The following is a 14516-nucleotide window of genomic DNA, read 5'->3' on the forward strand; positions in this document are numbered from 1 at the left end:
TTCATTTTTCTATATGAAATAGTACTCAAGTTATAGGCTTTTGAAAAATTCAAAGTAGAAAAAGTACCACTTCCGGTTATCGGAAATCGCTCAAAAGTTTATACGGATATACGATTTTGATATAATACTTATATATGAAATTTCATCAACCTAGCTGTAACGGTACTCAAGTTATCGTGTTACCACTTAAACAGACAGACAGACACACATACACACACAGACATACGGACAAGATTGCAAAACTATGTTTTTCCCACTCAGGGAGGTGTAAAAGCGATTTTTTTTTACACGATTACAAGACTTTCTCGTATACGAGAAAGTAAAAGTACGAAAGCCTTTTGGCTAATAAATATACAATCGATAGGTTATGTATAAGTTGATTTAAATAGAACGCAACACATTTGCTGATTTAATGCAAGCTATACGTTGATTATAAAATTTTCTTTTAATATCAATGAAACGAGTTTCATAAATAACAAGTAAGAAAATAAATTATGCGTTCATTGATTATTGGATGATAATAATTTGGTCTATGTACAAACTTAAGGGTAGTAATACTGTATTTTATACAGTGTATTAGTATTGTTTAATTAATTTTGTAAATACAAAAAAATAGTAAATTTAAAGTATTACAACGTGAACAAATATTTAAAATATACAATTTAAATTACGGTGTTATTCCTTTTGTTGTTAGGCCTTGGCCTATGTCGTAAAATCAACAAACGACCTTCATGTGCACTTTCATTTAGTTTATTACAAAATGGCTGCGTTGGTGAAGAACGTGAAGTTGCTTCCATCCATTATCGGTGTTTGTACCCGCTCCGTAGTACCCAGATTAAGTTCAATTGTTATAGTCCGACAGATAAATGATCGAAAATCTCTTTTAACAAATGGATCATCTTTATTGGTCTCTAAATTGGTAACTAAAACTGTTATTAATTTTTATAAGCAGTCTCTGAGTCGGAGTCTTTAGCTAGGCCAATGCAAAAATTTAATTTCAGTAAAACAATATAATAGTTACATATTTGGATAGGGGCTGTCAATCTGATTACAGATCAGTTTGAATTTTCAAAATATGACCATAAACAAAAAAGTTATGAATTTTTTAGTCATTAAAAAACAGCAGTTTTTTCAGACAACCGGGGTAGACCCTGAAAGAGGAAAAATACTGGGAGGGTATGGACCAAATTTTTAAGCGTTTTTCACTAAAAGTGGTATAAAAGCCAGAATACTTTATCAATTGATGTAATTTTAAGACATTTTATAGATTTTTGTATGCTGAATCCAATGATGCTATTTTAAAAAGTGTCATTCGATTACTCAACCTACTAATCTCATAGATTATGTAATAGCTTTTCTTACTAAATCTAGAATTTACCCAAATTTCAAATTAAACATGACTACTGAATGATAGACATCCATATTTAATCCATTAGGGACTAATTTTGAAGTTTTAGTTCGTTTTAAACTAAATTACTTAATTTAATATTTATTGACACTCACTGCCATGGACAACACATCTCTCCATGACAACTCTTCTTACCCCTGAAGGCACTTGAAGCTAAAGAGAACCACAAATGCGGTTAGACTTTTTAAGTGGCCATGTACCCAGAGTTCCCCACTAGTGATCATCAAATAGCGGTCACGTGGTCAAAAAAATAAAAAAAATTTGGTTGTCATTTTTTGGCCACTCTTATAAAAAAAAGGGTTGACTATATTTGATTTATTTTTTCATAGACTGATAAAACTAATAATGCTTTAGAAGGGAAATCAATTTTGTAATAGGGAAATCTATATTTAAAAAGTTCTAGTATTTTTGATGAAACCAACTTTTAAATTTAGCCTTCATTCTCCAACGCAAATTTTAAAATGCTTTTCTGGCATATATAGCCCTGCCACCTATAGCTTGTTGTTATAACGTGAAAGTCCCGCCATTTTGCGCGTGGTAAACATTTTAAAAACTAATTAGTAGAAGGTCTCTGGAATTTGGCCGAAAAATCGTCGGAAGTCAAGCGTCCGGTCCGGGCGCCATATTGTTGTTAGCAACCGGCCACGCCTCCGGGTTAGCGAGAAATACTATTATGTAATATCCCCCTGTCAATTTTTTTTTAAACATCTAATAATCAATGTGATAAGAAGTCATTCTTTTAAATGTAACGCTGTTTTAATCTAAAATATGACATTTGTATAAGCTCAAGATAATGGTAGATTTAAAATGGTCCAACATTGTTACATAACTATCAAATGTTAAGGTTATGTAATCCCACCCTTTGCTCAAAATATACCATGAATTTGTTTTAAAATCACTTTTGCTCATTGTCAGTTAACTTCAAGTTAATAGCCTACTAGAAGAAAATATAACTAATCAAGTTTTTCAATACAAAGAGAAGAATGCTATAGTAAATTTGTGATTATGTAACTTCTTAAAAGATGTTATGTAATCTATGTGCAATACCATAGGCCTACTCTATTCCAAAAATATAGGCCTATCTCATTATAATTTTATATTTCTTGTTATTTTAAATATCTTAATCCTTTTTGCTAAAGAATTAGCCTAGTTACAAATGTGTCTGATCAGAATCAGAGTGTGCTTTATGGTAATTACGTAATATTATTACCCATATTAAAGCTATAGTGTAAGTTATAGATATATAACATAAATTTATATTTATGCTCAATGATTAGGCTAGTAGTAAGTAGTTTTATGTATTTTGTAAGCCTACCAGTAGGCCTTTTACAATTAACAACTTTCTTAAGAAAAAAGCACGTGTTTGAGTGAGTGCTTGACTGTGTAGATCTAGTAGATTCTAGAAATTGTGTAAGATTACCCTGTTTGGCTATACACAGACACATGTACCACCACCAGCTATTGCCTAGATTTAGTTCAATCAGACATGTGGGTAACCAGGTCTTCTGACCAACGAATTTTATTGCCCTATTACGTAAACACGACCGCTGGATAGGCTAGTCGGCCAACCCGATGAACGTGTCAGACGAATATTATGTAATTTCAGAGACAAAAGTCTGGCAAGATTTCCTGATCTATGCCCGAGGGTTAGTAACATCAACTCCACAAAGTGAAGGGGGAGGGTGGTGGGGTATGAAACCACCGTGTACCGTACGGATGTTATACAACATCAAAAGCGATGCTCGTCGGCTTGTCGAGTCACGGACTAGTGGGGGCGGGGTGAGGCTATGGGTGTTACATACGGTGTGGGATGGTCAGTGGCTACCCCCATCCACCCCACCCCATTTTGGTCGATTTGGCAAGCTAGAAACCCCCATGTTGTTAGTGGTATTAAAATTTGTAGAAAAGAGCCACGGATATAATTTAATTTATTTTTTAAAGCCAATTTTACGAAAATGTAATGTACACAATTATGAAACGTTACACGAATCACATCACAGCATTGTTTGATCGGGCCGAAGCTATTCGGATTAATTTCTAAAGAAGATTAATTTTGACGATTAGTCCTCAGCCGTAAATACTAACAAAACTTTGTTTGACGTTTCAATGGGTTAAGACAAAGTTATGCAACATGTCTGTGTGCTTATAAATATAAAGTAGCAATAGCCGTCGAGTCAAACACGGGAACACATGTATCTATCTTTAGACATTGTTTATAGCATCATCCAATCGGATCAAGCGCCTAGCGTCACGTGACCACACACTCGACTGTGCCACACGATGTGTAGATCACCACAGCAGAGCGATTCAGTCGGACGGCGGCCGACGCGTTAATTTTTATTTTCGTTCGGTTTTAAAATGTATGGACGGCTTTATTACGAGGCGCTATAATACAAGTTATACATTTAAATAAACGTCGAGATTTCGGGAATACAGCTCAGGGTTCAAATGTAAAATATGTCCAATAATAGACCGGGAAACTTGGTTCAACTTTGCGGTCCGATATCTCCAAAAGTATTTAACTTATTTTGACCACGAACCCTGAGCGTTATACGTCTACATTTAATGTATTCGTCTGCCAAATTTAACTGTTGTAGTACGTAAACTCGATACGTGTATACAAATTTTGTAACGCGTCATCAGGTTAAAGACGGCGATTCGAAGCACAGCAGGGCGGTTCAGTCGAACAGCGGTCGGCGCGTCGTGTTTATATTTTCGGTCCATTTCAAAGTCTATAGACGTCCTTATTATAGGGCCTTATAGGACATATGATACATATTAATAAACGTCGAGATTTCAGGAATACAGCTCAGGGTTCAAATAAAAAATCGGTCCATAAATAGCTCAAATAACTTAGTTTAACTTTGCGGTCCGATACCTCCGAAAGTATTTAACATATTTTAACCAAGAACCCTGAGCGTTATACGTGTACATTTAATCTATTCTTCTACCAATTTTTACAGTTGTAGTACGAAAACTCACAGAGTCTATAGACTCCAAGTAACACCCCCCTTTTAAAAAGGTGAAAAAGCCTCCCTCCTTATCGGCACGTCGCCGCGGAGGGTAAAAAATGCGATTTCATCGGCGATTTCTTCAACGTCTGAAATAATACAGAAATCAAACTAATACAGTTAAAAAGGTTATTCAATTACGAACAGAATGATGCATAACATGTTAAAATAAACACAATAAAAGCATGCAAAAAACAGAGTTAAACATGCAGGGGGTAGGGAAAAGCCGATTTGTCCGATTTTCTCGGCAGCGGCATTGGCCTAGCTAGAGTCTTGTCACTGGTGTCTGGTAGACTCTATAACTCCATTTTAGCGTATTTTATTCCCCGCTTCACGTTCACCTCCAGGTGAGCGTATTTTATTATAAACACAACCGAAACACACAAAAACATTAGGAAAGCATTGGGCTTATTTCTTTATGAAGTTTTGATTTAGTTTTGATAATTTACTTTAGTCAAAACTTGAGAAAAATCCAAATTTAGAATATTGAATGCTGTAAAAAATTTTACTAGGCCTATAAATAAACTTTTATGAACTCACGATGACCCCAAAACTGAGGCCAACACCATTTCAAATAGCTATTATCCAAGCTATGACGTATGCTGGTAATGAAAGTCAATGTGAACCTACGGTGAACCCTCGACCGTATTATAGGGATTTGTCTCCCGCTGACGATCACACGCTATTTAATTGGAACTGTCCTAATGGTTTTTTATGTTTTTTTTTTTACCTTTTCTAATTAAAATTCACATTCATATAAAAAATAAATAGTAGGCCCCTAATAGATCTAGACATCTAGCTCTAATCCTAGTGTTTTCCTAACGTTTTTGCGTGTTTCGGTTGTGTTTATAATAAAATACGCTCAACCGGAGGTGAACGTGATGTGAAATCTAGTAGCCTAAAAATGGATTTTTTGAGTATTTTATTTAAAGATCATATGAGTGAGTCAGAGGGAGCAATAAGTATTATATTGGTAAATTGTTTTTACTGCTATCTAGCATGCTGGGTAGTAGAACTAGATCTAAGTCTATAAGCCTATGTGAACTTAGAAAAAATGACTATGAGTATGTCTGTTTTCAATTTGCTTGAAAGGGGTGGGTGGGGGAGGGGGGGGGGAGAAGTGAAGACACAGACGATCTCAAATAGAATTTGGGATGATTAAGATACTGGTGTTCAACAATGGAATCTTCTTAAAAAAAGGGGTGTTGGTTTGTTAGTAGTATTGTAATCTCGACTAATTTTATGGTTAGAAATTAGGGGTAGGCATATGGTATGACCAGGGTTAGGGACAGGGTTAGCATTGACATTATAGCCAGCGACGGTTGTATTTAGTTAACTACCTGTAACCTAACACCCTTTTTTTGAAGAAGATTCCATTATCGGACACTGGTATAAATATTCTCCCAGAATTGGAATTCATTCTATGACATATGACTATACATGGTTGGATTTTTCACCAGCTGGAAAACAAGCAAGCAATCAAGCGAGTGACAAAGTTTGGAAATTTTATCAAATTAAAAAAAAACTGTCATTCGACATTTTCAATATGAAAAATTGTCAAAAGGCACTCTATACTGGTCGCGTTAACCCTGTGGTTCAAACTTGGAGGTGCTGGGCTATGAACTTAACTACCATACTGTTGACTCTACCACATCAGATATGCTAGCAAACTAAATATTAAGCTTTTTTAATCAAAAGATGGCAAATCCCAAAATTTTAGAATGCATCCTACGGAATTCAAAAAATACTCGGAACTCTCTGTGATCAGCATAGTCACTTAGTAAAAGAACCACCCCTGTTTCATAATTTAGCATTAGAATTTAAAAAAAACTTTTGCTAATATATATTATAAATTTTTCGTTTTGTTTCCCTCTTGCTTTATTATTTACTGGTAAATGATCTAAGTTGATTAACATTTTATGTCTCGTGTCTTAATTGCTAGTAATTGAACAACATGAAAACAACAAAACTAAAACAAATTATTTTCCTTTTCCGCCCAGTATCTTCAAATTCTCACCACCAGCAAGACTTCAGTTACTATGCTTAAATAAGTTTATTAGACATAGTTTGGGGGCAAATATTGATGCATCAAACTGTACCACAAAAGGAAATTATCTGGGGACAGCTGGCACATAGGACTGTAAGGGGTTTAAAGAAGTCTTGTACAATTTGAAAATGCACGTGTTTTGTTCATACAGGGGTTAACATTTTGTAAATTAACATTATCCATTGCAATTAGAGGATAAACCAATGTCTTTTTTCTCTACCAATCAACAGCCTAATCTAACTGAAAAAGTGCAGCCATTTAGTAGTGCTACTACTTTAACAGTTGCTGCTATTGAAGGCAGAGTTTTGAATATTTGCAAAGCTTATGATAAAATCAATGCTGAAAAGGTACTTGTTTGTTGATTACAACAAACAAGAAAGGGCATTAACAACCATCGTATGAACTATCAAATATGATACTGATTATCCCCCCATATTTGTGGCATATTACGGTTGTCAGAAATGCCCTTGCTTGTTTTTTTTTCTTTCTTCTTATCCTTAACGTACTGTTTCTTTGCAGCAGTTGAGTCAGCCTAGAAGAGGGTATGCAGGTAAAGCACCACTCACTCTAGAGACAATACAGAAGCGTGTTGATCTGTGTTTGAAATTGTATGACAAAATTAATCCTGAAAAGGTACTAGCCAGCAAACTTCAGAATTACAAATGTTAAATCAGTTCATTTTATTTTTGGTTTGTTTGAAGTGGAAATGCTACAATGCTAATTTTGTTATTCATTGTAAAAATTGCTTTTTCCACTAAACATTTGACTTTATCCCCCCAAAAAAAAATGTATTTTAGTTTAATTAAGATGTTTAGCACTTTATAAAAGATAGACTTGTGTAAAGAAAATAAACACACAGATGATGTATGGTAGAAAAAAGGGCACACAACTTGTTGGACAGCATCTGATTGTTGTGGTTTACAAGGTGTATCATTATTTTCCAACATTTTGCATCATTGTGTTTAATGTTGTAAAGATATTTGATTTCTTGTGACTGACCACTACAATATTGTTTCAGTTGACCATGTAAAGATTTTTTATTTCTTGTGACTGACCACTACAATATTGCTTCAGTTGACCATGTAAAGATATTTGATTTCTTGTGATGGATCACTACAATATTGTTTCAGTTGACTATGTAAAGATATTTGATTTCTTGTGACTGACCACTACAATATTGTTTCAGTTGAACATGTAAAAATATTTGATTTCTTGTGACTGACCACTACAATATTGTTTCAGTTGAACATGTAAAAATATTTGATTTCTTGTGACTGACCACTACAATATTGTTTCAGTTGACCCTGGACTCCCACTTTATGAATGACCTTGGTTTGGACAGTCTTGACCAAGTAGAAATTATTATGGCCATTGAAGATGAGTTTGGTAATTACATTTTTTAAAATCTCATACATTTAATTTTTATTAAATTGATAACACATACTCAAGGTTACTATAGGATTTTAATTGGTGTTGGCATCTTCATTCTTAATTGTATCATTGGAGGTGATTTCATCTAACATGATTATGTGTTAGCACTTATGTCCCATTCGCTTTAGATTATTTTCAGCCTGCTTTTCTTTTTGCATGTGCTTCCATAGCTTTAGTAAACTGTACTTCAACCAAAAAACAATCTCCTGGATGGGTTAATGTCCCCAGCTGAGCCTCTCCTGCCTGTCTCCTAGTAGTGCAGTTAGTTTATCTGTTAACTAGAATGAGTTTTTTTTTAGTTAGGTTAATTAACAACAGTGACCAGTGTGAGCTGAAATAAATGTTGATTGTATTTTTGTTGTTCAGGTTTTGAGATTCCAGATGCAGACTCTGAAAGATTGATGAGGCCCCGAGATATAGTTCAATATATTGCAGATAAGGAGGACATTTTTCATTAAAGAATGAATTGCAGTTTGAATTTTTTGGTAAGAGCTTTTATTTAAATTGAAAACTTTAATAGCTGTTGAATGTTGTTAAGTCATATTTACATTTAATTATCACATTCTATGTTGTACAATTTCTTTTTCAGAATTATTCTAGGCCAAATTGATGTCTTGCAAAATTTCTGGACAATAAGGTATTGAGGCTTACAGTAAACTCTACGGGAACCTAGCGCAGTTAACATTATGTGACCTGTAGTTTGAGACTGCCAGTGTATATACTTCTCCTCAGACTGCTATTGTAGTTGGAAGAACTTTTTTTGGTTAGCAATTCATTCAGGTTTTGTTTTGAGTAGTTAAAAACATTGTGTGACTGTTACAAAGTGTGGAAGGTTTCTATTGGGTTCACGGATTTGAAGCTGATGTGTACATGATATTAACGATAGAATTGTAAACATCAATAAACTTGAATTCTAATTTTTTTGTTTGTTGCTTTTTTACCAATGAATAAAAAACCAAACGGCAAATCTTTACCAGTCAAATATAATTTTATTGCTTTTTATTCTACTTAAAACATAAAATAGTTTTTTAGTATTATATTACACAAGTGTGAAGTGAACAATTTCAGATAAATCTTAAGTGACCACTTGAACATCATGACAAAAGAATCTGTAAATACTTGTACATGTATTTATAAGAATCTTAGCATGCAGTCATTTTTTACATTTGTTTAAAGAAAATGACAAATTGCTAAAAATATAAGAAGTATAAATAAATTCTATTTAAATGTGCACAGCGTTTCATATTGACACAAGTTGTAATTATATATCCATACAAAACCACACATTCCTATACGGTTTTACTACTTTTCTAACTTGTTAAAAAAAATTAAATGCATTAAAATGTGTGGGGAAATAATCAATCACAACTTTTCAGGAGAAATTTCAGATAGCAGTTGGCTCATAGGCACCACCATGTATAACCAGACCTGACTAGAAAAACAAACATGATCAGTAATCTCTGGTCAGTGTGTGTTCATTAGCCCTACTAGCCTTCACTTTTATACAAGCAGCAGCAGGAAAATAAGAAAATACAATAGTACAGGTGAAATGGCTAGTGGCTTCATATTAAGGGTTTGTGCACTCTGAAGTTTGAAGAAAAATGCTGCAGTAGGCCTCCATTTATAATGCATCACTTTTAATTAAAACGGTAAACCAGAAAATAAAATTTCACAAAAAGAGCTCTATTATTACAACTCAATACTTCAAAAGGATTAGCAAATAAGAATTATTTGTAAACAAAGTAAAGCATGCATATTATTTACAACAGATTTAACACAGATGGTTGCATGAAAAGGCTTGGTACTAGCAGTTGCTATCTCACTAGCTACAGAAATTTCATTCTGAGCCAGTAAGGCATCAGTTCTCCGCCACAGACAGCAACAGTTATTCCCCGTGACCCAATGGTAGGTCACAACGCTGTGGCCTGGAGACTGTCCAAATCTATTTCTAAGAAATAAAAAAGAGGAGCAGATAATGTTAGGTAGAATTATACTCATTCGAAGTAAACAAAGAAAAGTTTTAAAAAAAATATCACAAGAAAAGCTTAGGCATGAATACCATAAGCACTTTTAATTATGCTAACAAAACATGCTGATTAAGTAATAAGAAAAATAGATCAGTAAACAAAATTGGTTAATTGATTAACTATGTGTGTTGTGATATAATAATTCATGATACATTAAACGACTAGAACAATGAATAATAAATATGTATATTTTTGGTGCTGAATTGGTTTAATTGACTGATTGGGTTAAAAAAAATGTAAATTTAACTACTCTAAAAATAAATAAAAACTATACACAATAATGTGATTTTGGAAGACAAGTCAAGTTAGTTTGTTTCTTCAATTTTATAACTTACTCTATTCTTAGTTTATCGGGTTGAACATTATTATCATAACCAAGTAAGGTGTAAAATTTACATTTTATTTCACACAAAACCCCATGCTGCTAATGTGGTTTAAGCATCTAACGACACAAAAGATTTCAGTAAGTCAAAATGTTGCTGGGGAAAAAAGCATGAATGTTACTACAAAATATTCAAGCTGACAAACAAGCATATACATGCCAACAATATCAAAATACAGATAAAACACAAACATGCAAAAACACAGCCTTCAGCTAGATAATGGAATGGGGCAGTGGGTGAATCACTCAAGGCTTGATATCTCATCTCTTATATTCCATCAGTTAACATAGGTATCACATCATCTTTAACTGTAAACAAAGACATGGCTAAATGCAGTTTGTGAACAGGTTTGAACAATTCTGTTTACTTGACAAAACTGAAAGCTTTTGTTCAGATATTAGTTGACAGAAAATAATAGCTGTACATAAGAGAGATATTATCAAGACATCCATTAATTGATAAAAAAAAAAGAAAATGAGTATGCCGTATTGTTGCATATCTGAACAAAATAAATATCGTTAAAGCATATACCTTGATTACAAAGTGTTATGAACAAAATTATCTAAATTTTTTCTCCATTGTTGTAATTAAAATTATCTTCATTGGCAACAGACTACTCTTTAAACAAACCAAAAAAATGTAAGCAAAATCCCAAATATTATTTTGGGGCAACAATAAAAATTAACTGATCTTTCCATTTAACACTTTGCTTTAGACTAGTGTAAAAAAAAATACAGTGTTAACTTTAAAAAAAATGCATCACCTTTTTATAAAGGGACAAAACAGTATAAACCAAATTATAGGGTGAAATCTGCCCCACAAGTAGTAATGTATAGCCATGTTTGAGACTGTCAGTATGGAGTACAACACAGCTCTATCAGATGTTAGTAAAGAAAAAATAAACACAGCATTATGTGGTATTAGAATGTTAAGTGATAAATCTAAGTTTTATCTGACATTTATACATGTTTCCTTCTGTTTTCATGAATTTTAAAAACTGCAAACTAATTTAGATCAAAATTTAAAAGACTTAACACATTCATCTTTTAGATACTTAACGTCTCAAAAAATCACCCAGTCTCTTTTATTTTGATGTAGAACAATCATCAGATTCATGTCCAATTCTTTAATAATTTGTACTTCCTAATGTCAAGTTCTCTATACCCATGCATTTTAAAATTGTAATTCTGATGTCTAATTTCCTATACCCATGCAGTTTCTTAATCTCTATGTCCAGTGTTGTTTGTTTTTATATTCCCATGCACTTTTTTTTCTTAATCCTTTTGTCCAGTTCTACATACCCATGCACTTACTTTATCCTTGTTTACATTTCTTATTCTCATGCACTTTTTGTTACCAATTGATACAATTCAAAACTGGATTCTATTAAATTTCTATTTTAATTATAGTTGACTTTCATTTTACTGTAGTTTTAAAAAAAATGTTCAACTGAACTTTTCTAAACAGTTCTGCAAGCCACTCAATTTTTTATTTGTTGAAATTATTCATAACTTGTGTTTTAAGTGTGCATACAAATTTGAAAAACAGTACAGCAGTTAATAAATTATAATAATTTTATAACTTAAAGTAATGCTGTCTTATAAAAAAGCAGATACTGAATATTAGGGGAAAAAAACAGTGTTGGAACAAAAAAAAAGATCAGAATTAATTGGAATGGTTTCATCACCATGTGTTGTTATATTGAATAAAAAATTGTGTGAAAAGTGCAAAAAGTTAAAAATTGTTATTTTCAAAGACACGGTCCATGGGTGCTAATCAAGATAAATATACAGTTTAAATTCCAATTAAAATTTTTTTAAATCTTTCTCTACTATGAGGTGCACTTAAAATTTAGTTTGTCCTTTATGAATATGAAATTTGTTATTCAAATAGTTAGAAAACCAACCCATTTTTTTTATGTTCACAAATTTTTGTTTCATTTGCAGATTTATACATTAAAAAAAAATTAAAATCACCACTCACAAAAAATGTACTTAATAATGCTGATGTTCAATTAGCACTTCATAGATTTTAAGAGTGTTTTTTATTAAACAATTTATTATTTTCCTATAAGCAAGTTAGTATTTACAGGTTTAAAAAAAATGTTAACTTGTTTAAAAAAAGGCTAAGTCACACCTAGAAGTTTATCTATTTTTCCAACTTTTGTAACACACACACAAAAAAAAAAATTGAAAGACAAAAAGCAGAATGATACATCCTGAAACAGAGAGCTAATGTTTTATACGTCTCAAGCAACTAGGTTGTTTTATAAAGAAAAAAAACTTCAGCGCTATCTGAAATCAATGAAGCAAATTGGTTGTTGATGTAAACAAAGAGTACTTACTAAAACTTTTTATCTACAGACAGAAATACAAAGTTATATATATATCAATACAAACAAAAACTAGAGAAAAATCTTCGTAAAATTGGCAGGATAGTTATTCAGAGAAAAAAAAATAGTCAAATAATATTTTTTACATTTTATCACAAATTGTTCACAAAGAAGGCAAGTTAGAAATTTTTATATAAAGGTTAATAAATCTAGCAAAGAAAAATAAAAGAAACAACTTCAAATTTTTCAAATATAAATAATGAAGACCTTTTTAGTGAGGGCGAAAAAATCATGCTTTGTTAAATGGCTCTAGATAGACAGAATTAAAAGAAGCGATGTTTGTCTACGTATATAATGTTTACAGTTGTAATAGCTAATAAGATGAATGAGGAGTCGTACATGCATGCAGTGAGTAAGTTATGTGTCCTCAACGCAACACTCAAGCAGTTGCCACAGGAGTTTTGTTTTGTTATCTAATAAATAATCCGAGTTTTTAACTTCACACCAACATGGTGCATTGTGTACATAGCAATTACAAAAAGTGTCAAGTACTAAAACCCTAAGAGGAGCACTGGAGAAATAAAGTCTTTTGGAGAACAGAAAAATAAAAAGCATAGAAGAAATTATTGAACATTTTTTTTAACAAGGAAAAATTTTGGACCAAAAATAACCCTCCAAGACATTGTATAAAAATCTGAGTCAGATAAAGATGCTCTGATTCACAACTCCACAGTGAAGAAAACTTTCTGTAGTGTAGGATAAAAGTTAAATATAGAGTGACAACACAGCTGGCAGAAGGAAGGGGGGTGAAGGGGGGTGGATATTATCATAATTTAGTATCTTCTGACTCTCTGGCTACTGGCGGCGGGGGTGGAGGGGGCGTCAGCCTGGGCCGCACGCTGGAGTGCCTGCCCAGCGTGTGCGAGAGGCCTGCGGCAACTGAGCCTTGAGAGTGTGCGGTGGAGTTAACAGTATCAGACCCAACACCTTGGTTTACTGTAGCGTTATCCTGGTCACCCTCAATAATGCTGTAAGAAGACAAACTACCTGCGTTGGGCACGCCCGCATGTGGGTCATAGGTCACTGTTGTCTGGTTTATCATTGTCCCTGTGGATGCAGACCTCTGGTGGCCCCGGCCCACAGACGTATTTAGCGTCGGGGGCATTCGTGGCCGCTGTGGCCGATCGGGAGGCGGCATAGACGGCCGGTCTAAATGACCGCTGGGGAGTTTAGATTTCTCCTGCTGCTGCTCGGAGGGCGAATCTGGAGAGGCAAGAGGGGCTGAGCGAGGCCAAGTTTGAAACTGACCATTGTTAACTGAGCCGTCACTCTCCGCTGGGTGGGTGGCCTCTGGCCGGTTGGTTCCCAGGGCTGTTGTGGCCGTCACCATGACAGTGAATGGTCTCTCTGGGGGAGGGGGTGGGGCAGGTTTGCGGGTCCCGCGGCGCTGTACAGGGCTCAGGGGTTCTGGGCTGAAATAGTGTAAAAAAAATAATTTTTTTCTCTCTATTTAAGATCAAACATATAAAGCAATTTAAATTATCTTAAATCTTTAAAATATGTGTGAATAAGTGTCTTAAGTTTACTCGAGGTCACCGGTCTACATGACCAGTCCTGATGGGCACATAGGGTGGGGGAAGTGTGAAGTAAATGTGGAGTTTAATTGGCTACACAGTCCCATTGTATACTGTAGCAACAGGAAGAGAACTATGCTGCTACCTCTATCCTTAAGGACCATAATGTTTATACTCTCTTTTTTTACTTTTGCGTTTCTTTGAAAGATATGATGTTACACAACAAAGTACAGTTCAAAACTTACAAGGCAGGTGTAGAATAGTAAAACAGATTATTTAAGGATAGTGTGGTCAGCAATATAC

General features: G+C 33.8%; 2 protein-coding genes across 5 annotated transcripts in view; one reads left to right on the plus strand and one right to left on the minus strand.

Moving 5' to 3' along the window:
• Nucleotides 1-725: 725 nt before the first annotated feature.
• On the plus strand, nucleotides 726-8818 carry LOC131937756 (acyl carrier protein, mitochondrial). 2 transcript variants are annotated; one of them, XM_059295382.1, is made up of 6 exons: nucleotides 726-919; nucleotides 6697-6813; nucleotides 6986-7099; nucleotides 7765-7852; nucleotides 8264-8382; nucleotides 8487-8818. In XM_059295382.1, the coding sequence occupies exons 1-5, from the start codon at nucleotides 761-763 to the stop codon at nucleotides 8353-8355; spliced, it is 570 nt and encodes a 189-aa protein (XP_059151365.1). In that variant the 5' UTR covers nucleotides 726-760; the 3' UTR covers nucleotides 8356-8382; nucleotides 8487-8818. The 2 variants fall into 2 exon arrangements, with proteins under 2 accessions (XP_059151365.1, XP_059151367.1); XM_059295384.1 differs by lacking the exon at nucleotides 6697-6813 and having other exon boundaries at nucleotides 730-919.
• A 48-nt stretch (nucleotides 8819-8866) lies between these two features.
• LOC131937757 (rho GTPase-activating protein 44) overlaps nucleotides 8867-14516 on the minus strand; it is a 34327-nt gene continuing 28677 nt past the window's right edge. Inside the window, exons 18-19 of one of the 3 annotated variants that reach the window (XM_059295387.1) lie at nucleotides 13687-14111; nucleotides 8867-9845 (exon numbers count right to left, since the gene is read on the minus strand). In XM_059295387.1, the coding sequence (XP_059151370.1) occupies nucleotides 9808-9845; nucleotides 13687-14111 (463 nt within the window). In that variant the 3' untranslated portion in view covers nucleotides 8867-9807. Of the gene's footprint in view, nucleotides 9846-10957; nucleotides 14112-14516 lie in introns of those variants that run through there. The other 2 variants (XM_059295388.1, XM_059295386.1) reach the window with 2 other exon arrangements.

Source organism: Physella acuta, unplaced genomic scaffold (genome assembly GCF_028476545.2).
Source record: "Physella acuta isolate Inbredline_101_S28 unplaced genomic scaffold, ASM2847654v3 ptg000221l, whole genome shotgun sequence".
NCBI classification, from domain to species: domain Eukaryota; kingdom Metazoa; phylum Mollusca; class Gastropoda; family Physidae; genus Physella; species Physella acuta.